Source organism: Oratosquilla oratoria, chromosome 34, assembly GCF_046742065.1.
Source record: "Oratosquilla oratoria isolate Oo_2021 chromosome 34, ASM4674206v1, whole genome shotgun sequence".
NCBI classification, from domain to species: Eukaryota; Metazoa; Arthropoda; class Malacostraca; order Stomatopoda; family Squillidae; genus Oratosquilla; species Oratosquilla oratoria.
In genome coordinates, this window is record NC_134810.1 from 1,615,306 (window position 1) to 1,640,305 (window position 25,000).

General features: G+C 41.5%; 2 protein-coding genes across 2 annotated transcripts; one reads left to right on the forward strand and one right to left on the reverse strand.

Annotated features, from left to right (window-relative positions):
• Window positions 1-13,932: 13,932 nt before the first annotated feature.
• On the forward strand, window positions 13,933-14,898 carry LOC143018112 (uncharacterized). Its single transcript, XM_076173234.1, has one exon. The coding sequence runs from the start codon at window positions 13,933-13,935 to the stop codon at window positions 14,896-14,898; it is 966 nt and encodes a 321-aa protein (XP_076029349.1).
• A 2,954-nt stretch (window positions 14,899-17,852) lies between these two features.
• LOC143018113 (uncharacterized) lies at window positions 17,853-22,742 on the reverse strand. The gene is made up of 4 exons (XM_076173235.1): window positions 22,235-22,742; window positions 21,885-22,115; window positions 21,166-21,785; window positions 17,853-17,969 (listed from the first exon to the last, which is right to left on the reverse strand). Exons 1-4 carry the CDS (start codon window positions 22,740-22,742, stop codon window positions 17,853-17,855), a joined length of 1,476 nt encoding a protein of 491 aa, XP_076029350.1.
• Between the last annotated feature and the right edge of the window lie 2,258 nt (window positions 22,743-25,000).

A 25,000-nucleotide genomic window follows, 5' to 3' on the forward strand; every position in this document is an offset into this window, starting at 1 on the left:
CCGGAAGTCCAGCGTAACGGGGAGCAGCTGGACTAGAGAGTCCATAGTCACCGTGAATCGTCTAGGAGGCTGGTCGCTCCCCTAGACAGGGTGTCAGCAATTAGGTTGTCTTCTCCTCTGATGTGGACCATGCGGAAGTTGAAGGATTGGAGGGCAAGGGCCCACCGGAGGACTCGTTGATTGGAGAGTCGTGCCCTCTCGATGAAGGTGAGAGGGTTTTGGTCGGAGTAGACGAGTGTTACATGACCAGGATACGTCAAATAACACTCGAATTTTTTTAAAGTAGACACTAGGGCCAAGGCTTCCTTCTCCACTGTAGAATAAGACCGCTGGTAGGGGAGCAGTTTGGAAGAGTAGTAACACACAGGATGCAAGGCCCGGGTATCGTCGTCTGACTGCAGCAAGACCCCTCCTATCCCTTCTCCCGATGCGTCTATATGGAGGACGAAGGGTTGGGAGTAGTCAGGGGTCTTCAACACCGGTTCGCTGCTCATGAACTGCCGGAGGGTGTCGAAGGAGTCAGGCTGGTGACCAGACGAATTTCTCCTTGGGACTGGTGAGGGCGGTGAGGATAGCCGCGATGGAGAAGTTACGGCAGAAACAACGTAAAACGCTGCCATTCCCAAGAAACGCTGGAGAGACTTGCTGGTGGATGGTACTGGGAAGTTCAAGATGGCTTCTACGTTTGCTTGCTGCGGTCGGTACTGCCCGTTTCCCACCTCAAGCCCTAGGTATGATATCGTCGCGCTGCCAAAGATGGACTTTGACAGATTGACGACGAACCCAGTGGTGGCGAGTCGCTCGAGAAGGGCGTCCAACTTGCGTAGATGTTCTTCCCATGAATCTGCTAGGACGATATGATCATCTAGGTAAGCATAAGTATCAGGGAGGCCGGCTATACTATAGTTGATAGCACGTTGGAAGGTGGCAGGGGCATTGCAAAGGCCGAAAGGGGTGATAAAGGAGGATAAGGTTTGGGCTCTGGGGGTTAATTCAATTTGGTGATAACCTCTAATCAGGTCCACCTTAGAGATGTAAGGTGCCCTTCCCACTTGATCCACGAGGGCGTCGACGCGGGGTAACGGGTAGCAGTCCTTGACTGTCACCGCGTTTAGCTTCCGATAGTCGACACAGAGCCTGCACTCGTCATCACCTTTCTTCGGGACTAGGAGCGCCGGCGATGCCCAGGGGGAGCAGCTAGGTTCAGCAAGTCCGTTCTCCAACAAGTAGTCCACTTCTTTCTGCATTTTCTCAGCTTTGTGGGGGTTGAGGCGGTAAGGGGTCTGGCGGATAGGAAGAGTATTAGGCTGCAACTCTATGTCGTGAGTAATGGTGGTGCACAATCCTGGTTTATCCGAGAATACGGAGGGGTGCTTCTCGAATAACCGAATTATGCTGACTCGTTTCACTTCGTCTAGGTGCCCAAGGCACTGAATAGGGTCTGCAAGGAGGGCAGAGTTGGACTTGAGAGCCGTCGTATCGGCTTTCTGTGGACGTACTCTTTCATTAGGTTGATGTGTACTAGTCTAGAATCTTTACGACGATCAGGAGTGAGAAATACATAATTTTGTTTATCCAGCCGATGAGAAACTACATAAGGGCCCTGGAATTTGAGACTGGTAAGAAAAGAAGTACCTCATCACCTGGATTGAATTTTCTAACTTTAATTTTTTTGTCAAAATGAGCCTTCATTTTATGTTGAGAAGTTTTTTGAAATTTCCAAGGCAATGCTCCTTACTTTGTGTAATTGACTTTTTAATTTAACCAAGAATTGATTTACTGTCTGAGTAGGATATTAAGGAGTTTCCTGGTACCAGTTCTTTGAGAACCTTGCGGGGCCCTTTGATCTGGCGCCCATAGAGCAGTTCCAAGGGAGAGTATCCCAATGACTGTTGAACCGTCTCTCTGACAGCGAACAACATTAGAGGCAACCCCTCATCCCAATATGCAGAGGACAGGATTTGGGAAATACCTAGCTCCTTTAGGGTACTGGCAAAGAGGTCACTCGTGAATTTAGTTCCTCGATCGGATTGTATTTCTTTTGGCAATCCTACTTGAGTAATTTTTTTTTTTAATGAGGTGTCAGCTATAACTTTGGCATTTATTCTCTTAAGAGGAAAAACTTCAGGATACTTCGTTACCGGGCACATGACCGTAGGAATAAATTTATTTCCTTTCTTGGTCTTAGGCAGGGGTCCAACACAGTCTATAATGATTTTATCAAAGGGCTCATCTGGAACTGGAATGGGGGTTTAAGGGAGCCTGGGGGATTTTCTGGTTCTGAAATTTACTTTTTAAAACTAGGCCAGAAAAAATGATTTTGAATTCTCTTATAAGTCTTACCGACTCCCATATGCCCTACAGCTCCATCATGGGCTATTTCAATCACTTGATTTCTGATGGATAAAGGGATAACTATCTAGTGGACCTCTGCCCAAGAATCTTAGTCAGAGCAGTTGGAAGGTTTGTCACATCTCATTAAGATACCATCCTGGTAATAGTATCCTGGGAAATGGTCGACCTCTTCCCTGGAATCGACCGCTAGTCTATGGAGGTTCTTTAAAGTAGGGTCATCATGTTGAGCTTTGATTAAGCTTTCTCGGGAAATTAGTTGGTTGGGAAGATCAAACTTATAGGTTACATTACTATCAGAAAGGGGAGTTTGAGATCTGGTGACTGCGCACAGAGGAAAAATGTTAGGGTGAAGGTGATCTTCCACAACAGTAGGGGTCTTGTTACTAGGTAACTTAGTAATATCTGGGGGAGGAACAACCATAGAACCAGCTAGATCATTTCCTAGGATGAGATCAACCCCGGGGACAGGCATAGAGTCTTTCCAAACACCAACTTCTACTTCTTTCTGGAACAACTGACATTTCAAAAAGATTCGTGTTATTTCAATGGGCTGGGTAGATGATAGATCGCTTACAGTTACTTTCTTTTCCGTCATGCTCTTAGTTATCTCAGGCAAAGCCTGTTTGCTCACTATGGACTGAGCTGCTTCAGTGTCTCGTAAAATTGCAATAGGCAAAAGGTGGCTTTTTTCATCAGCAGAAATTTCCCCACGGGACTTGAAGTCTTTAAAGGCATCTTCACAGGGGTGAGAGTTATCTTTCACTACATTGGTCACCGGTCTATGGGGATCGTAAGATTTAGGTCCAGTATACTGGGTAAGTGCTTTCGATCCACTTGGGCACTTTGACAATCTATAACCTGGCTCTTGGCATCGAGTGATGTGATGGCCAGGTTTCTTACAGTAACTACAGTAAGAGAAGAGGGGGGTAGGGATAGAGGTCATTCCTGCCTGCTTATCATCGGGAGTGGCAAAGGAACCTACTAATGACTTCATAAAATGGCTTCCCCGCTATACATTCAACCTATTTAAAAAAGTACTGCGTATTCATTGGCAAGTAATGCTGCTTCAGTTAAATCAAATACATCTTTTCCATTTAAATGAAGCATGATTTGGAATGGAATTCTGCGCTTAAATTCCTCGAAGACCACCAAGTTAATGAGTTGATCGTAAGTCTTTACTTTGGTGGCAGTGGGCCATAGCTTAAAGATTCTGAGTTTTTCAGAGGCAAATTCGACAAATGTCGAGTTAGCAGATTTGGTCAAATTTCTGAATTTTTTACGGTAAGACTCAAGGAGTAACTTGATAGGCATTGAGGATACTAGATTTGACTATTTCATAGGATGAGTATTCCTCAAGACTGTTGAAGACTTTGGCGGCTGTTCCTACCAATCTGCTTTGTATGATCCACACCCATTCTTCTACGGGCCAGTTTACGTGCTCAGCTAAACGTTCAAATTGCCTAAAAAAGTATTCTGGGTCTGACTCATTGAAATTGGGAAGAGAGGCAACTTGGGTATTTAATAGGTGGATAGATTTATTTTTCTTATATATGTCAGACAATTTTAACTTTCTTTAGTATTCTACTGCAAGTTCCTTTTCTCTGTTCTCACGTTCTCTTTCTTGTTCTTCTCATTCTTTCTCACGTTCTCTTTATTTTTCTTCTTGTTCTCTCTCACGTTCTCTTTCTTTTTCTTCTCGTTCTCTCTCACGTTCTCTTTCACGCTCACACTGTCTTTCTCTGGCAAGTTCCTCTTTTCTCAGCTCAAGCTCACGGTCTTTCTCTCGTTCTTTTAAATTTAGTAATTCAAGCTCCCGCTCTTTCTCTTTTTCTACTCGTTCTTTCTCTCTTTCTTTTCGTTCTTTCTCTTTTTCTTCTCGTTCTTGTCTCATTCTCTCTCTCTCTCTCTAGTTTAATTTTCTCTAATTCTAAAGATACTACTGACTTATTGGAGGGAGATTGGGGGGGAGGGAGCGTGCTTCAGGCTGCAAGGGGGGATCACTATCACTTATAGGGTCTCCTTCAGTTACGTAACGAGCACTTTCCTGGCGTAGTAGTTCGAATGCCTCGGCATCCAGTACCAGCGAATCTACGAGGGATTCGATGACCACTCGTTTGAGTTCATCTTTACGTAATCTAGCAGGAGCATTAATTTGGTAGGTTTGAGCCAACAGTCTCCAATCATCCTTTTTGAGATCATACTCTAACTGATCCACTGAGGGATTTTTTTTATCAAAGTTTCTATATTGAAAGGCATAGCGAGTGTATATACACGAGAATTCCACTCCAGGGATATTAGTATAAACCAATTCTTGGACTTCACACACGAAAAATTGACTAAATCCCTGTTCGGAGGGAGTGAAATCTATGGTGGGTCTCTATAAGAACCCGGTCTATGAACATTTATTAAATAGACGGGGTGTATACTATGGTTCAGCGCTCAGAGTATACGCCCGTAACTTACGTATAGTCTGCTTCGAGGTTTCCCGATAGGAAAGAGGATAGCTCACACATAGACTGTCGCTGAATCAGAATATGGCTAACTAATTGTCTGAATCTTTTGAATACACGGCTTACTGTGCAGGTATAGTTAACTTTCGAAGCTGTGGGGGGGATAGTATAAATCTCCTAGGCATAGTTGCTGAGGAAAGATCATTATAACGGGGTCGTAACTATTGTTCGGCGTTAGGGCTACAGCAAGTGGGTAGTTTAGGAAGATCGCTAGTTAACTCGGGAGGGAGGTGGTAGTTGAATACCGGTAAATTACTTGGGTGAGTTACTGCGAACTTATTGAATAGAGGTTCTCCTTTGGAACCGGTTGAATATTTCGGACATATGAATGTCGGGGTCTTACACACTTCGAATAATCGATACCTTAAAGTTTTGTATCCTATCATCTAACCTAACGTATTGATAATTAAGCACAAATCGAACACATAAATTTACATCCTATCATCAATGTTACGTTAGGTAACATTGAAAATTTAAATAAAGCATAAATAATTCAGTGACAGTGAGTGTATGGTCATGAATAAAGTGACAATCGCACGTGTTACTGATAATTGACGTTAAGAGGTTAGCAGACTTCGATATTACCTACGGGTCACTAATCTATTTCACGTAAATACAGAATAACATCCCTTGGCAGGCCCCCAATTGTCATGGGTTACTTGCTTGGTTTGGCCTGAGTTAACGTAATGAGTGGAGATTCAGTCGAATCTAGGGGTAAGTCGAGTTCCAGTTGGGAAGCATGTCCACAACAATAACGTGGAACGTATAGGTAAATTAAGTAGATAAAAATACGTTCCGAGGAAAAGCACTATTTGAGACTGAATGTAAGTAAGAATTATAAGGATTATGGTTGAGGTAAGATAGACGTCTGCACGAAACTTAATTAACTATATTTACACATAAAGAAAAAATAAAGTTTTACTGATTAACATTTACAAACATACACTCACAGTATTCTGAATATACATAAATACACTTTCCTAATAAAGAAAACATACAATTCACAAATCACCGAGTCTTAACAAGCATATATAATTCACACAAAATAATTAATAATCCTATACAATCCAAAGAATTTGATTTAAACAATACTTGCGAACAAAACAGCAATGCACCGATATACAGCGTCGAAGAGGTGAGACCTGGAGTTGTGTGAGAGTGGAGGGTGGACAACCGGGGAGGCTCTTTTTATACCCGAGGAAGGCGGGGCCAATAGTTTCACGGCATGGTTCGAACTCATACTTTTATACAACTTATGCTGGCCACGAGTCATGTTCGAAACCGTAAGTAGTAGGCGGGCGATTTGAAAGTGGCTTGATTCACGGTTGGTTATAACAATATATATATATATATATATATATATATATATATATATATATATATATATATATATATATATATATATATATATCACTAGGACGAAATATAGTAGTGCATTTGTTAAACGTACGAGAAGCCCACAGTCAGAATGAAAAAAGAAATAAAAAAAGAAGTTAGTCTTTTATATTTCGGCTGATAGCTATAGCCCTCATCAGGAAAGTACAAGATACAAGAGACTTAAATACTGTTAAGATAAAAGAGGGGCAGAAGCATGGGTAGATGACGGGTAACAATCCGTCACTCAGGGCGGTGTCAGGAGAAAGAGGTCTGCGAGGTCAGAAGGGGTAGGGGTGTCAGGTCAGAGGGGGGAGGAGTGCGGGGTCGGATACGGGTAGAGAACGGGGTCAGGATGTCTAGGATTCTTAAATAAACGACTCACAGCTAGACCATTTTCCTTTGAAAATGTTAAGGTTTGAACATTTTTCAGTTAAGGCGGATTCAAGATTTTCTTCCTGAAACAGCAATTAGACATGAACATTAATGCCTTACCCTAGTCCAGACAATTATTTTTGTTGCTGACGGTTGGAATAGAGCCAAACTTTCTTTGGCATATGATCTATTGTGTTCGGTTAATCTAGTGATCAGGTCCCTGCCGGTTTGACCAAGATACAATAGATCACAATCCCGACAGGATAAGTTATAAACTCCCGGAGCCACGGCTCCCTTTAATTTTTGGTCTTATATGTGTACCGGCAGTGATCGTTTTCAATATCCTGGTTTGAGTGAACATGATTTGTGACGGTGTATGCTGAACATAAATATCTTTTATTTTGTATCAACAAAGTCCAACACGGGTCTTCCGTACTGAATATATGTTAATTTGTTGATGCAGTTGCGCACGTTATGTATGATGTCGCCATAGGATACGATTTGTATAATGGTATTTTCAGGAATAACAGTTGGAATGTAGTATATGCATAGATTCATTAAAGTGTATAATTGGGCGATCGGGCAGGTAGTTGTCTGATCTAATAAGGAAATCCCTAAGGAAATAAAACAACAAAAGGCAAAAAAGATATATTGTGACTACTTCAGGATAGAAAGCAAATACAAAATGACAATATGAATGCAAGGGGAGGCCACACAAAGAATGCCTCAACCAAAATCTGTGACATGATGATGATCCTGGGACTCCTGAATGTTGCAATGAATATATTGCAAGATTGTTCAGCTAACAGGTATGTATGTATGTATCTATGTATGTATATACGAAATGGTCTTGTTTATATGATACCACTTTGCTGTCAGAATCACAGATTTCAGGGTGAGCAGACGAGACAGGGGTGTAGAGAGGAGACACCGGAATTTGGCGTCAACATAATAATATGCATGTATGTATGTATGTATGTATGTATGTATGTATGTATGTATGTATGTATGTATGTATGTATGTATGTATGTATGTATGTATGTATGTATGTATGTGTGTATGTATGTATGTATGTATGTATTTATGCAGTCTATATATGTTACATAACCCCAATTTTTCCTGTAACTGCCACTACATTTGACATAAAAAAATATTTTATGAATCCTTTCACCAATTTCTCCACGTCTGAAAACAACAGTTGAGATATCAAGAGACTGGTGGGCAGAAAAATAATTTCCGTGTGCTTTGGTGAGAAACAAACAATTATAGAGAGTTGGGATTGACCAGGAAAGGAGCAAAGAAGGAAATGAAAGGGACGGGTGTCGAAGGGCAAGGAAAGACAGGGGAGAGAGATGAAGAGAACTCGAGAAAGGGGGTTAGGGAAGGTCAAGAAAGAAATAGAAAATGGAGAATGGAAGAAGAAAATGATGTTACCTGTTTTTGGGGTTGTGTAAATTTACGTTTAACACACTACACTTTGAAATGTTAAAGCTCATTTACCATTTCACCGACCATCTAAACAATTTGTGAAAATCTTCCTACAGTATCCCGGCATCCTCCCTTTACCTAATATGGCATCCTACTTTATTGTCGTCCGCAAGCTTATTTATTGATGAGTTAAACACCATTTGAGGACGGAGCCTTTATTTGTACGACGTTTTGCTTATTACAGCTTTTTCAAGTACAAGTTGAGATACGAATGCTTGAGATTAAATAAGGGGAAAGGAGGGAACGGGGAGAGAAAAAGGGGGGTAGGAAGAGGAGGAGGAGGAGGAGGAGGAGGAAAAGAGGAGGAGAAGGGGGGGGGATTGAACACTGGGAAAGGATGAGAATGCTGGCCCAAACGTCCGTTGGCGAAATGTCCACAAAGGGTGGTTTAGATATTTAGAATTTTGCTGGCCATGGGTATTAGGGGAATTATGTGAGGCGAGATGTTAAACATGCCCCTGTTTTGTTCAATAGTGTTCGTTCCTTGAATGATTGCTGTTTCTAAACACTTCCTGCGGATTTTGTCTGGTTCTCGTATCAGCAGCTCTGCATTCTTCCAGTCCATAAGATGTTTTTCCGTGTTTAACTCATCAATCTTGTCGGCAACTGCCACTTTCAAGGAACTTACTTATACCACTATCAATCCCATTCTCCAATTCGTTTATATATACATATACATATATATATACATGTACATATAAATGTATATATATATATATGTATATATACATATATATATATATATATATATTGTTATGCCATGACTTCCCAGGGCACGATGATCCCCGAGTATTCTAATTGAGGGCCCCAATATGGCGTAACAAAGTCCGGATTATGAGAGAGGACTTGGGCCCTTAAGTTCTGTGTAATTACCAATCAACTGTTTCTTAAGAGCATTCCACTATATTGTTTCAAATAAAGAGCAACAAAGGAAAATAGATTTAATTATAAATGAAAGCTTAAGCATGTACAGAACAATTCCAATATAGAATAAGATGCTGCCGGCGAATGAGAACTGAAACACGGAAAAGCCGGCAGCTTTCAACAAGAGTATTTAAGAAAATAAAGATCTTTGGGAAAGTATAACCATTACTTTATAGACATAGACACACACGGAATATAATCATCAAAGTTAATTTACTCACTCGAGACCTAACTGCACTGGAATTAAAATGTTTAATCTTACGTGACACAGGGTATTCTCACCAGTTCTTACAAGCTCGGTCCCTCCAGGCCAACTAACTAAAACCCACCTGGCCAGCCGCCCTCGTCACATTCGGCCACCAATACAGCAAACTTAACGGCATCCACATTCTTCGTTACAAGATACAAGTTTTTATATCAGACTGTACATGACGATTACATATAATTATTCATGTACTAGTGCGGTTAAGCATTCATACTACACCACAATACAAGGAATACATTCATCGTACCTCCGAACAACGTATCACCTAGCAGACGACACTAGTCGTCGGAGGCGAAGGGACACTAAACTTACATAGTACATGGTTTTATACATAATACATAGTTTCGTACATAATACATACACAATACATAATTTACATAATACATAGTTTATCATAGAAAAAAAACACTCATGCATAACAATACACACACACACACACACACACACACACACACACACACACACACACACACACACACACACACACACACACACACACACACACACACACACACACACACACACACACACACACACACATATATATATATATATATATATGTTTATATATAATTGTGTGTATATGCATATATATATATATATATATATATATATGTATATATATATAGAGAGAGAGAGAGAGAGAGAGAGAGAGAGAGAACTCAAATAGTGACACTCCCCCATTTGGATTTTACACTGTTAATGGTAACCCGCTATTTTCTGTCACTAATACATGCTCTAATCCATTCAAGCAATTTTCCTCATATGCCATGGGCTTTGACTATATTTAGTAGTCTTTGGTGGGGCACCTTGTCGAGCGCTTTGCTATAGTCAAGGTGAATAACATCGTAAATATCACTGTTTTATGTCGCCTAAGTGTAACAGTTAAAGATTAGTTACATGTGACCTGCCCTAGGTGAACTCATGCAATGAATCACAAATGAAATCATGCCTCTCGGTGTGAGCCCTTATTCTATTAACTATTATTGATTTCAGCCTTTCAATTATAACCGACTTCAATGTAATTGGCCTCTAATTGTGCATAAAAGATTGATCACCCTTTAAGAAATAGGAACAACGTTTGCCTGCCCCACAAAAATTGGTACGAATCCAATGTCTACTGACTTACTAAATACGTCCATTAACTGTTCACAAATTTCAAATCTGTACTCTTTTAGCACTCTCGGAAAATTTTCGTCTTGAGCCGGGGATTTTGTAGCTTTAAGTCTCTCAGTCTGTTTCACTACTTCATCCTTGCTAAAGTTGATGCAAGTTAATCTACTTCCCTCATCTCTATTAAAAATCGGGTCACAGTCAGGTACAATATTTATTCTCTCTATTGTAAGTACAGAGAGAAAATTATTATCGAACCCCTCTCTCAACTTTTCTACTGAATCTATTAAGACATCCTTGCCGGATTCAATTAGGTCTATCCCTTCCTTTTCTTTAGTTTTGTAGAGATGAAAGAAGGCCTCTGGGAAAGATTCTGCTTATCTGGCAACCTTCATCTCGTAGTTACTTTTGCCAGTAGAAAAGAAAAACGGGATTAAGAAATGTGGTTAAACATCAGGGGAAAGTGGAGAGAGGAGAAAGGTGGAGGAGCAAAAGAAGAGAAAAAGAGAAAGGGGATAGACAAATAAGAGATAAATAGATAACTAAAGGAAGGGGAAGCAAGAAAGCGGGAAGATAAGAGGAGGAAAGAAATGAAAAAATACAGGAGTAAATCATAGAAAACAGGAATGGAGAGCAGGAAACAGGAAAAAAGAGCAAAAGAAAGAGACAGAGAAAGAGAAAGAGGATAAGAGGCAAAGGTTTCTCTGCTGAGTCATGTCAAAGAAATGTGCGCTGTTCTTTGGATGAATATATAAGGCGGATGATTTCTCTGAAGATATCTTGTAGTGTTTTTGTGTTGTCTTTGCTACCAGTTGCAGACGAGGAGACGGCCTGCAGACACCGCTTTCCTAGAATTTCATTTAGGTAGGAAAAATGTGTAGGACCATCGTCCCTATACTCGTCTTAAAGGCACAGGAAAAGATGTAGCACATATTCATATATAACCGGAAAGATTTGTATTATATTGTAATTATGCATACACACAAATACACGGAAACACACACACACACACACACACACACACACACACACACACACACACACACACACACACACACACACACACACACACACACACACACACACACACACACACACACACACACACACATACACACACACACACACACACACACATACATTCACATACACACACACGCGCGCGCGCGCACACACGAACGGTCAGACTGACAACATGTAAATATTTGAACGGCTCAACAGTGCTACAATAGCAGGATACCTAGGTTGTGTTGGATGGGAAGGGAAATGCTCGTGAATGCCCGAGATGGTTTAATTACAGGGGAAATAGTAAGTATTGAAGAAAAATTTAAGAAAATGGAAACAGGCTAGAGAAGACCCCTAGTGGCGAAGCAGTGAAACGAAACGTAAACATGAGCTCTGAGGTCTCTACTGGCGCAGTAGCAAAACAAAATGTAAACATGGAATTTAAATCCCCGTTAGGTTCGAAAAGATTTTCAGAGAGTGGTGAAGAAGGGCCTTTTTCTGGATTTATTGGGTACGAGAAAAGAAATTTGAGTAGAATTATAGACAGAGAGAGGGAGATGAGAATTATGAAGGATTCATGGAAGCAAGAGATTAATGATCTAAAGAAATTAAATCTGAAACAAATAAAGAAGTAAGTGACTTAAAGAAAGCAAATGTTGAAATAGATAAAGAAGTAAGTGCATTAAAAAGGGAACTGGCTGAGGTAAAATGCGAAAATGAAACTTTGATAAATTTATACCACTAATAGTGCGACCATAAAAAAGAGGTAAATTAACAAATGAAGGCAATGACAGACATAACTGGAAGAAATATAGGAGAGGAAGATTTACATCAGCCCAGGAAAGAATGGGCAAAGATGAAAAATTAAGACAGTGTCCAGGGTTTGTGGGTTTTGGACACTGCCTTAATGGTCCCGATAAAACCAAGGAACCTAGGTTGTACGAAATTGTAACAAGATATATGATCCACGGTCCCTGTAAAGGTTTTGACGAGTCTAACGCGTGTTGCAAAGGAAAGCAATCGGACCAACCAAAATGTGGAAAAGGCTTTCCTAAACTATGCAGACAGGAATTATTGTTTGGAAACAACAGTTACCCTTTGTACCAAAGAAGGTCTGTCGGAGAAGGCGGCCACTCATTTACAAAAAATATAAATGACAAAAAAGTTACAGTGGATAATTCGTGGGTTGTTCCGTATAACCCGTATCTTTGTTTAAAGTATAACGCACACATTAACGTTGAATGTTCAAATTCTATCAAATGTATTGCATATGTTACAAAGTATGTAAACAAAGGCTGTTATCGTATTCTCTTCACAAAAACCGGCGAAAACGATTCCGTTAACGAAGTTAGAAACTTTCAGGAGGGTAGGTATTTTAATGCTAACGAGGCGACATGGAAGATATTTAAATTTGCTATTCACAAAAGTTACCCTGCCGTGGTGGACCTTGATTTACACTTGGAAGGCGAAAACGAAGTGTTTTACACAGAAGGGACTTCAAAGGAAGAAATTGATAAGAAAACAAAAAAGGACACCCAGTTGACGGCATTTTTCAAGTTGTGTTCTCATAATGAGTTTGCGGAAAGTCTATACTACCACCAAGTACCTCATCATTTCCTATTTGACGAGAAAACGTTAAAGTGGGTTGAACGAAAAACGCGCGCATCCTCTTTAGGGCGTATAAGGGCTGTGACAAATAAAACCGTTGAACTTTTCTATTTAAGACTGCTTCTTACGCATAGATGAGGCCCTACTTCTTTTAAAGATCTAAGAACCGTCGAAGGGAAAAGTTACGACACCTTCAGGGAAACCGTCAAAGCAATGGGACTCTTAAACGACGAGGAAGCATGGAGGCAGACAATAATGGAGATCATAAACCACACAAACGACCGAAAACAGTTAAGAGCTACGTACGCTAGCATGTTGGTGTTTTCGGACCTCGAAGATCATTCACTTATTTGGGAAGAGACAAAGGATCTATTTGCCAGTGACTTTTTACACTTTCGGAAGTTAACAGAATACAACGACGAAATTTATCTTGATGCCTTAGACGATATACAAGAACACGTGTGGAATTGTGGAGGAGGAAACATTGATCAATACGGGCTGCCGCCTTCTAGAGAAGGTGAAAGGACAACCAACATCATACGCAGGGAAAAATCGTACAACAAAGAAAGGTTAGCAGAAGAGGTTAAGGAGAAGGTAGTGCTTTTGAATGATAAACAGAGGAATTGTTACGATGTTGTAATGAACCGCGTAGCAAGGTCTTCCGAATACAAGAATAACGGGTTTTTCCTTGACGCCCCCGGATCACGGGGAAATCTTTCGTTCTTAACGCTATTCTGGACACAGTCCGTTCCCAGGGAAAAATAGCCTTGGCTGTCGCTTCTTCGGGCATAGCCGCTACAGTCTTGCACGGAGGAAGGACGGCTCACAATATGTTCAAAATACCGTTACTGGTAAACAACGAAATTCGCGCCTGCAGTATCAAGAAGAACACTGAGATGGCAAGACTTATAAGGATGACATCAATCATAGTGTGGGACGAAGTTGTAATGGCAAACAAGAATACGATCACATCACTGGATATAACTTTAAGAGACATAACAGAAAAATACTTTTTTATGGGTGGAATAGTTTTTGTTTGTGCAGGAGATTTTAGGCAAATTCTACCAGTTATAAGAGGAGGCGGAAAGAACGACGAGCTCGAATATTGTATAAAATCCAGCTATTTCTGGGACGATCTGACAAAGTTAGAATTAACAGAGAACGTGAGACTCGACTCCAAAGACGTTGAGAACAAGAGGTTTGCTAAAAATCTGTTAGCCTTGGGAAGTGGAGAAACTGGCCCTGTCCGGTTTCCTCAGAAATTCGGAGTCTTGGTCGAAACCAGGGAAGAGTTAGTGAAAAAGGTGTATGACAACCTAAAAGAAAATCACTTGAATGCTCTTTACTTTGAGAAAAGAGTTATAATTTCACTCACTAATGAAGACGTCGACAGAATAAATATGATTGTGTATGAGAAATCGAAAGAGCGAGAAGTGACGTACCAGAGTGTGGATAGTGCCCACGAGGACAATATGGACATTCAGGTGTCCGTTTTCAATTCGTTATCAAGCCCGTCTATTCCCCTCCATGAATTGAAGCTTAAAATAGGGTGCGTTATCATGGTTATACGGAACATATGTCCGCCGAAACTGTGTAACGGTACTAGAATAATTGTAACAAATTTACGTAAGAACATTATTGTTGGTAAGATCTTGGGAGAAAGCTATAGGGGTGAACAAGTTTTGTTACCAAGAATAACCTTGGAGGCCACGGATACTCCCGTGTATTTCAAGCGTAAACAATTTCCCGTAAAACTTAGCTACGCTATGACGATTAATACTGTAAATCCCAGGGACAGACGTTTCATCGTTGTGGACTCCTTCTTGATACGGCCCAGTGCTTTGCGCACGGCCAACTTTATGTTGCGTGTTCTAGAGTAACTAACTGGGATTCGTTAATAGTGTATACTGGCTGGGAGAAAGTAAATGATAGTTACGAGTTAAAACCAGCCCGTAATTGTGTTTACCAAGAGCTTTTTTACAAGCACCTAAGAAGAGAAGAGGAATTACCTGTAGTGCCCACAGTTGCCGAAAACGAGGACCCCGTCCTGGCAGAAGAGGAACCGGAACAAGGAAAGGTTGTCATTCCGAAGAATATCTACTCCATGTCCGAAGAAGCCGTCAAAATGATTTTGCACAGCTAAACGAAAGTTGAGGAAAGTTCAGGGGACAAGTTGGAAGACGTTAAGGAAAAGCTGGAAGAAAAGATGGAAGAAAAATTCGCAAAAATGTGTGTGTGTGTGTGTTCATGTATGTATCTATGTGTGTGCATGTGTGCGTGTATAGCAGAAAATAAGAGTAAAATGAGACCTGAAATCATCTTCAAACGTGTTAAATGGTATGGACAAATACAGAGTATCTATGAAACGAACGATAGGCCATCCGGACATCTTCAAGGAAAAATCCACGTTCTTAGAGCAGCAAACCTGATGAAGGTAAAGGTTGAATTAAGGGAGGAAAGTTCCTGACGAAGATGATTACAGGAGATACAAGAGGTCGTCTATTTCATCGACAGAGAAATAATAAAGTTTGATGACAGGTTGACGTTATTGCCCGGAGACTCCACCAAGAAAAATTTTAAAGCATGTAAAATATTGTACAAAAGATAAAGAATAATAAAAAACAGAATCAATATCTTTCTTTTATTCCCCCGCGCACTGTTTTAACCTGGGCGGAGCCCAGGGCGCGAAGGCGAGCGGCGCCGCAGGCCAAGCACCCGTGGCGGAGCCACGGCCGGCGTCAGCCGAGTGCTTGTTATTAATAAATAGAAGAAAACTCCCGTTTTGGAGTTTATCTCACCCGCATTATGTCCTCCTCATGTAACCACAACCACCAACGGTTACACTGACGGCAGCGGTGCACCTCGGCCCTGAATAGAAGCGCCGTCCTCCGCCACACAACCATTATCGGTTACACTGGCGGCAGCGGTGCACCCACGCCCTGAATAGAAGCGCCGTCCTCCGCCACACAACTATTATCGGTTACACTGGCGGCAGCGGTGCACCTACACCCTGAATAGAAGCGCCGTCCTCCGCCACACAACCATTAACGGTTACACTGTCGGCATCGGTGCACCCACGCCATGAATGGAAGCGCCGTCCTCCGCCACACAACCATTCACGGTTACACTGGCGGCAGCAGTGCTCCCACGCTCTGAATAGAAACGCCGTACTCAGCCACGCAACCAAGGTTACACAACCATTCAAACTGGCGAGCGGTGCTCTCATTCCAAACTCCGAAGAGACAAGCCTACCTTATACCAAGAAACACTGGTTACTCTCGTGCCTACCACAGAAGGCCGAATAAAATATTCAGCCATTCAAGCCATGCCTACCATTCAGAAGGAGCAGACCACGGTCAACGAAGAAGAAATCGTCTATCTTCGACTTTTCAAGCTCCCAGAATAAAGGAATCAAGCCACTTGATTCTATTCAGCTCCAAGCAACACACGCCAACCAACCACGCCTACCATTCAGAAGGAACAGACCACGTTCTACGAAGAAGAAATTGTCTATCTTCGACTTCTCAAGCTCCCAGAATAAAGGAGTCAAGCCACTTGATTCTATTTAGCTCCAAGCAACATACACGCCAACCAGCCACGCCTACAGCTCAGAAGAACAAGATTACTGTCTACGAAGCAGACATCGCTTCGTCAGCAAGCTTTCTACACACTACCCCTCCACCAACCACTCCCTTTGAGACGACAGTCTGAATTCTAAGATCGCAGCTTTGATCTACAGTTGCGCCAATCCTAGAATCGGTGGTGAAATCGAAAGCATTCGATTTTAAACCACCTGGTGGCAGTACGCTACCAATCATTCGATAGATGTCTACAGAGGGACCTCTGTCAGAATAGATCCTGTCAACTCTACACAGCACCGTATCAAGATTCCAATCCGATATCAAACAAGAATCCCAACCAAGAGATCGAACTTCAATCAATTCACAAGATTCCATTCAGCTACCACAAGACCCAATCTCCGAGAGAAAATACTCCACCTCACCCCTACTGTCCTCCCCCGAGAAAAACGCAAAATCTGCAAAACTCAGCACCTTACTCGGTAAGTATTACTAACCATCACCCCTCTATCCCTTCAAGCAGCAAACCCAAGCCGAGACCAGACGAATCCAATCAGCTGTAGAGGTTCAGCGCACTAACTCCAAGATCGACACGACATCACGACTTCAGTCAAGACGCAGTGGACCCAGACCAACGAGACACATCCAAGAGACAATCTCATCCGCCATCCACAACTACCGTCACCAATCACCGTGAGTATAAACCATAGGCTCCCACTAATTCCCCCCTTTTTTTATAATTCAGGAGCCGGACGTGAACCTACCTCCACCCCCACCCCTTCATGACCAGCCAGACCAGGGAATTCGCATCGGTTAGGCACAGACCCGCCTAACCCACCCCCACCCCGTCATGACCAGCCAGACCAGGGAATTCGCAGCGGTTAGGCCCAGACCCGCCTAACCCATCCCCACCCCATCATGACCAGCCAGACCAGGGAATTCGCAGCGGTTAGGCCCAGACCCGCCTAACCCACCCCCACCCCGTCATGACCAGCCAGACCAGGGAATTCGCAGCGGTTAGGCCCAGACCAGCCTAACCCACCTCCACCCCCCTTCATGACCACCCAGACCAGGAGCCTCGCATCGGTTAGGCCCCGATCCGCCTAACCCACCTCCACCCCTTCCACCCAGACCAGGAGCTTCACAGCAGTTAGGCCCGGACCCGCCTAACATACCTGCTCTTCACATCGGGTCAGCATCCTCGCTTACCCACCCCAACCACCCAACCTCACCCTCCACCCACCGCCACCCTTGGCTCACCGAGAATTGCTTGCAAAGCAATCTCTCAAAACCACCGAGGAATCAACACAGCCCACGCCAGTGTCACATCCACCCACAGTGCAAGCCAGTGCTACCCAGACTTCAGCGCAGACCTACCATAAGTACCCCATTTTTAAAACTTTTTGTATATCACAAACCCATAGATGCATAGAAATAACCCACGTATCAAAGACATAAAATAATAATCTTAATTAAAACTCTTCAGATGTAAAATAGCCCACGTAGAACTATCAGAAATAACTATTATTTGCAGTTATAGAATATCAAAGACCACGATAGACAGAACTCAATAATTAAATAACAAAACATCCACTAGTGTAATTTTAACTTACGAGATAATTTTTCAATTTTAACGTAGACTCAAAATATCTAAATGTCACCGCGAAGAAATCTCCCAGGCAGTCACCCGAAACCTAGTAAATTAGGACAAACCAAAGCACAACGACAAATCCCAAAATGAACACAACTAATACTTAAACTATGAAATTACATTGATTATTCCTCCTTCGGACGCAGGGCGTCATGCGATTCGACAGGTTAGGTCCTCACGATCATTTACTTATAAAAACCTTTTTCACTATCTGTAAAAGTACTTCTTCCGTGAAGCCCCGGAATTCTACACTCAAAACCCCCCCACTCAAAGAAGATGAATAAGCATTTCATACCATACATGCATTAGAATTGTCAAAAAATTAACTGCCTTAGATAAATATCAATATGTATAAGCGCGATAATAAGAACAACAGAAATCATAATTTCCCATGAAAATTGTAGCCAATAACCATTCACAATACTAGTAACTTTGTATATATCTCTATGCAATGTATAGTTATTTACCAATATATATAAATATTTAGCTATACACAAACTAACATATTAATTAAAAACAAACTAACCATCTAGGATGTCATGTCTTCAGTAAAGCTATGACTGTAGTGAAAGTGTACAATATAAATATATATCAGAGAAAAGAGATAATCAAAATTCTCATTGATCAGAGACACAACTGAAAAGTGAAAATTCATTCTCATTGAAAAGAGAATATACAAGTGTAAAAAATTTACATAGCCTTATTGAACACATTCAAAATATGATAATATATGTAAAAATCCCCCTTCTTTTACTCACTCAAACAAATTTTATGAATCAATATCCCCCACTAGCAACTTAACAAATTATCATATCTTAGATTTTGTAATTATGTACACCAAACCCCACTATCACGACCTTAAACCAAGGTACGTGGACGTACCTCAAAAGGTCAGCGAGGCAATGTAACCATTGCTAAAGCAGCGCATTTCAAGACAAACAAGATATAGATACCCAGTGTCACCAGACTAACCTATCAAAAATCCTTTATTATAACTCCCCTATTATATTACCCATAAACTAACATATAAACAATATACCTAACAACATCCACCAACTATAGGACTAACCCTCATATATAAAACTGACCCCAATGCATAGAATAACGAGACTAACGCCTTTAGTTACAACAACCCACTAACCCCCTATATAACCTATAACACCCATGTCACGAACGCCAGTGCTGGGTAGGTGAAGAACCTACCGGCGAGGAGACACCAGAGCTGGGTAGGTGAAGAACCTACCAGCGAGACGCCAGAGCTGGGTAGATCAAGAGCCTACCGACCAGAGCGGGGTAGGTCAAGAGCCTACCGGCCAGAGCTAGGCAGACCGAGAGGCTGCCAGCCAGTTGTGCCCTAGGTCAAGGCCTGGCACATATTGTTATTCGCCCACAGGGGCCATTTGTACCTTGTAAATTTAGTTAACCAGATTGCCGTTATTGTTAATAAATAGAAGAAAACTCCCGTTTTGGAGTTTATCTCACCCGCATTAAGTCCTCCTCATGTAACCACAACCATTCACGGTTACAGACACACAGGAAACCCACAGTCGGAGAAAATAAACTTCGAATAAAGAAGAATCCTATATTTCGGCTATCAACTGTAGCCCTCTTCAGGAAAGTATATATATATATGTATATATATATATATATATATATATATACATATATATACACATATATCTATCTATCTATATATATATAGAATATAATTAGAAAAAAAGAAAATACAAGAAAGAAATTCAACAACTTCCAGAATGCTGTCGTATTCAATCAAACATGTTTAAAAGAGAACCTGCTCCCAAAATACACAAATATATATATATATATATATATACATATATATATTAGTGAATTTAGGGAGCAGATTCTCTTCAATGCATTTCTTATTAAATAACACAGCAAACTGGGCGTTAGTTATCTTCTTATTGAGACTTTCTACTCTTCTAATAACTTTTCTTTCTAAAGGAGGAAGAAGGTATACAATATTTCCAAACGAGTCCATGATTGGGTAGGAAAACTAACATTATACGACGTTTCGCCTATGCATTAGGCATCTTCTGGTAATTTATTTAGAAATAAATACATACTTATATAATACAAAGATAGGTACATTAGGAGATCTCTCTGACTGTGACAGTTCATCCTTTCCAGCCCGCTACTCGTGACCCATACAACTCTAGGGTCCCGCACATGTTTTGTTGTATGTTAACATACAACAAAACATGTTGTATGTTAATATACAACAAAACATGTGCGGGACCCTAGAGTTGTATGGGTCACGAGTAGCGGGCTGGAAAGGATGAACTGTCACAGTCCTAGATCTCTCCTAATGTACCTATCTTTGTATTATATAAGTATGTATTTATTTCTGAATAAATTACCAGAAGATGCCTAATGCATAGGCGAAACGTCGTATAATGTTAGTTTTCCTACCCAATCATGGACTCGTTTGGAAATATTGTATACCTTCTCCCTCCTTTAGAGAGAAAAGTTATTAGAAGAGTAGAAAGTCTCAATAAGAAGATAACTAACGCCCAGTTTGCTGTGTTATTTAATAAGAAATATATATATATATATATATATATATATATATGTATATATATATACATATATATATATATATATACATACATAGTTACTGTAAGGTACGCAGGGATTGAAACAAGGTTCTACTTAGTTGACGCTCGCTGCAGGTCATTCTATAAAGAATATTTCTATTGCATTCAATTTGTACAGACTACAAAATACATAAGTAACCACAAGTAAATTGAGCCGTACCTCCCACAAAAAAAAAAAAGACAGATAGCGTAGAACATTTACATAAACCCTTCAAGGAATACTTGTTTTGTAATGGATCGGATGAATTCACTGCACTAAGTTTTCAAACAGGCACTACGAACCAATCCATCCTTGCTCACCCACACTTCTTGGACCCTCCCTAGCGGCCAAGAACCACGTGCCGGGTTTTCATTCATGACAAGCACCAAATCCCCGACTGAGAGATTCGGGTCTTCCGAGTTCCATTTCTGCCTTCTTTGCAATTCCACTAGGTATTCAATAACCCACCTTTTCCAGAACTGTTTAACTAGATGTTGGACGTGACGCCAATGTTTGCGGTAAGGATTGGCATCGTGAAAAGCCCCCCAAGATATTGGAGAGTTTGGTTGGAGAAGTAACAGATAGTTGAGAGTCAGTGGACTCTCATCACTTGCGTCACCACTGCATTTGGTGAGGGGCCGACTGTTGACTATTCTCTCCGCTTCACAGAAGAGGGTTTGCAAAATATCATCAACCATTCTGGGGCTCTTGATGACCAAAGCAAACAATACTTTGCGTACAAACCTAATCATGCGTTCCCAGACGCCTCCGCGGTGTGACGCGGAAGGCGGGTTGAACGACCACTCATCGTCACGTCGCCGTGTTTCCTTTACGATCAAGGATCGGTCAAGATCTCGTACATTACGTGCTAGTTCAGTCCTCACTCCTACTAGGTTTGTACCATTGTCTGACCATACCTTATTAGGATAACCTCGCACCGCTGTGAAACGTACGAATCCATTGATGAATGCGTCAGTTTACAAGCCATCAAGTTTCCTAATGTGAATAGCTCTCTTAGTAAAACACGTGTACAGACAACCGTAACGTTTAATTTCTGATCTCCTGATTTTAACATAGAAGGGTCCTAACAAGTCTACTCCTATGCACCTAAAGGTAGGCCCCTCAGGTTCACACCTCTCATGAGGGAGGTCAGACATTCTTTGGTTCATGGGGGCCCCGTATAATCTCTTACAAACTATGCAATACATCTTGACACGCTTCATCAGTTTTCTGTCCCGTATGATCTTACGCACCTGACTGAGTGTCCATTCTACCACAAATGAAAAGAATTATGGCAGTCCTGAACAATTAACGTAGACAACCCGTGGTTATGAGGGAGGATCACAGAATTTATAGCTCGCTCAGTCAAGGCTGCATGCTTGAGTCTACCACCGACTACTAACAGGCCGTCTATAAAAATAGGAGACAGTTTATATATTGAACTGGATTTCAACACAGTTTTCTCTGCTTTAATGTTGTTCATTTCATGGAAATAAGCACGCCCTTGAACGTGCTTAACTAGATTTTCTGTGCGCCTTAATTCATGGATCCCAATTGGTGAACTCAGCTGAATCTCCGTTCCCTTGAGGAATTGAATTAGCCTTAGCCACCAACCAACAGCCTTTTTTAATTTGTAAAAGCTTGAATGATGTTCAATCAACATATTGATTGGGTGTTGGGCGATGCCCGACTGACACGACTGTACAATACCCGTGGAGCGTATGTCACGCCTCACCTCCGGATCTTCATCCTGAAGGCATCCTACAAGATTACCTTGCGCTGGCCATGCATACATGTAATTTGACAAGAAGGGAGAACCATTGACCCGAGAAACTGGCAAATCGTCTACTAAGCATCCCCGAGGTAATGTTTGCTGAATTGTCTTTACAACTAACATGATGCCACTGATTGGCCTCTGAAACCTGTCTAATGAGCGTATGGCGATTTGCCAAGAAGGTCTTGAACCTTCTTGTCTCGTTCTGTATATGGGTCAGAACTATGGTATTGTCAGACCAGGAGTTAGATTTGAGCAAGGGGATATCCAACTCTCCTCTAACAGCAACATCTAATTTGAGTGTTTCAACGGCAGCCGAGACTTCCTCTGATGGGAGCTACTCTGACTTTACTGGCTAGCAGAGCTATATGCATCTTTCCATCGTGATTGGTTGTCCTGATATAAGTGCAAGCACCAAAGGCAACCTCATTTGCATCACAAAAGTTATGCAATTCCGAAGTACAACAAGACAATTCTATGGTCAAAACACACCTAGGGAAGCGAAGTCTCGAGATTTCGTTTAGTGAGGCTATCCATTTCAACCAAGATATCTTAAGTCTAGTCGCCTCCTGGATCAAAATCTTGGCTGGAATAATGATTGACAAAATTAAACCTAAAGGATCGTAAGTCGAAGAAAGTTGGCTCAGTATAACCCGTCTAGTCACATTCTGTGTTTGAGCACCCTTGCTAACGAAAATGAAACAGTCGTTCTCGACGTCCCATCTAATCCCAAGTACTTTGCTATGCATATTTGATGTCAATTACTTTGGTTCCTTAGCCCTAACTTGCTCACTGATGCTCTCTAATAGTTCGACGTTATTAATCACGAATTTGGTCAAGTTAAAACCTCCGTGTCTGAAGACACTTCTTCTTTCTTCAATTACCTTGCCTCTTTGGGTGACGCCACGGACTTCAACATATCGTCAACGTAAAATGACCGGAATAATTTGTCTTTTATTTCCTCATAAGGTCGCATGTCTTCAACAGTTTTCTACAAAGCGTAGGTGCTACTACTAGCGCACCATATTCCGTCAAAGGGATGTGAGGTTATTCTTAACTCTTTCACCTCATCACCCACATACAATAGAAACCTCAAAGCGTCTCTGTCTCTAATGGGATTTTTGACCTGGTGATACATGGCCTCAATGTCGGCCGTGATGGCGTAATAATGTTGGCGAAAGCGGAGCAGCACATGCATTAACTTATTATTCAAATCTGGGCCCAATAGGCACTGATTGTTCAGACTGACTCCATTCTTTTGAGCAACACTGTCGAATACGACTCTCATCTTACCTGGTTTGGTTTCACTTGTAACAGCATGATGCGGGAGGTACCACACTTTTCCATCATCTATCTTCAAATCAGCTTCAGAAACATACTCGGCATACCCCTTTTTCAACAAATCTGAAATATTCTCAAAGTATACATTCAATATCCTGGATTTCACCAACCTTCAGTTCAAATTCCTTAATCGTCTCTCGGCAACGTCACGATTATCGGGTAAGTTTGGCTCACCTCACCAAGGTATCGGCAGTACATAATGTTCATCTTCGTATCGTATTTCTTTATCCCAAAGGTTGATAACCTTCTGGTTGTTCTGAGATGGCGCACTATCTTCATATTTATTTTCCATCATCCACATCCGCTTCGATTAAGCTTGCAAAGCACGAGCCGACATTATGGGACATCCCCGCACTAATTGGGCCGTTTACCGACCATCCAGAGTAAGTCCTCGTGGCATAAGGTTGGTGCTTGCTCTCACCTGAACCCCCTCTGACCTCCAGTGGTTTTAGGAGCCATGCATTTTCCATCCCTATCAAAACGTCTGGCTCGGATACCTGACTTATGCTCAATGGTATAACCTTTAAGTAGGGAATTTACCAAACTCAATTTTGACAGGTGGTTGCCGAACAGGTACTCTTGGAACGACCATGACATTTGTTACACTGGCCTGTAGTCTACCATCCAGTGACGTAAGGCTAAGGGATACTACTTTTGATTTTGTTTCCCTGGCCTGAAGTACTAATGGTGTACTCCCTAAGGTCTCCCTTCAGACCTAACTCGTAGGCCACCCTTTCCGTGACGAAAGTAGCGTCTGATCCACTATCTAACAACGCCATGACTTTAAGTTTATTACCTACAATGACTGGTAAAATGGGAAGATAAATCTTCGATGGAGCATCATTGACATAACCATTCATGACTACACTTGATTCTTGACACTCTGAATTTTCAAGTACGCCCCTAATACTCTGAGAGTCCTTTGCCGGGACGTGAATGAATTTCATATGCTTTAGACCACATCCATGAACGGAAATTTTTTTTTCTTCTAATATTAGCTGGCCCCGTGCCCCCCTAACAAGCAAGTAAAACATAGCTTG

Coding starts and splice junctions, on each gene's coding strand:
- LOC143018113 (XM_076173235.1), bottom strand. CDS start 22,742: ATGTTAGTTGTAAAGACAATTCAGCAAACATTACCTCGGGGATGCTTA. Junction 22,116..22,234: donor CGGCCTGTTAGTAGTCGGTG/GTAGACTCAAGC, acceptor CATTTGTGGTAG/AATGGACACTCAGTCAGGTG. Junction 21,786..21,884: donor ATCAGAAATTAAACGTTACG/GTTGTCTGTACA, acceptor TACGTTTCACAG/CGGTGCGAGGTTATCCTAAT.
- LOC143018112 (XM_076173234.1), top strand. CDS start 13,933: ATGACATCAATCATAGTGTGGGACGAAGTTGTAATGGCAAACAAGAAT.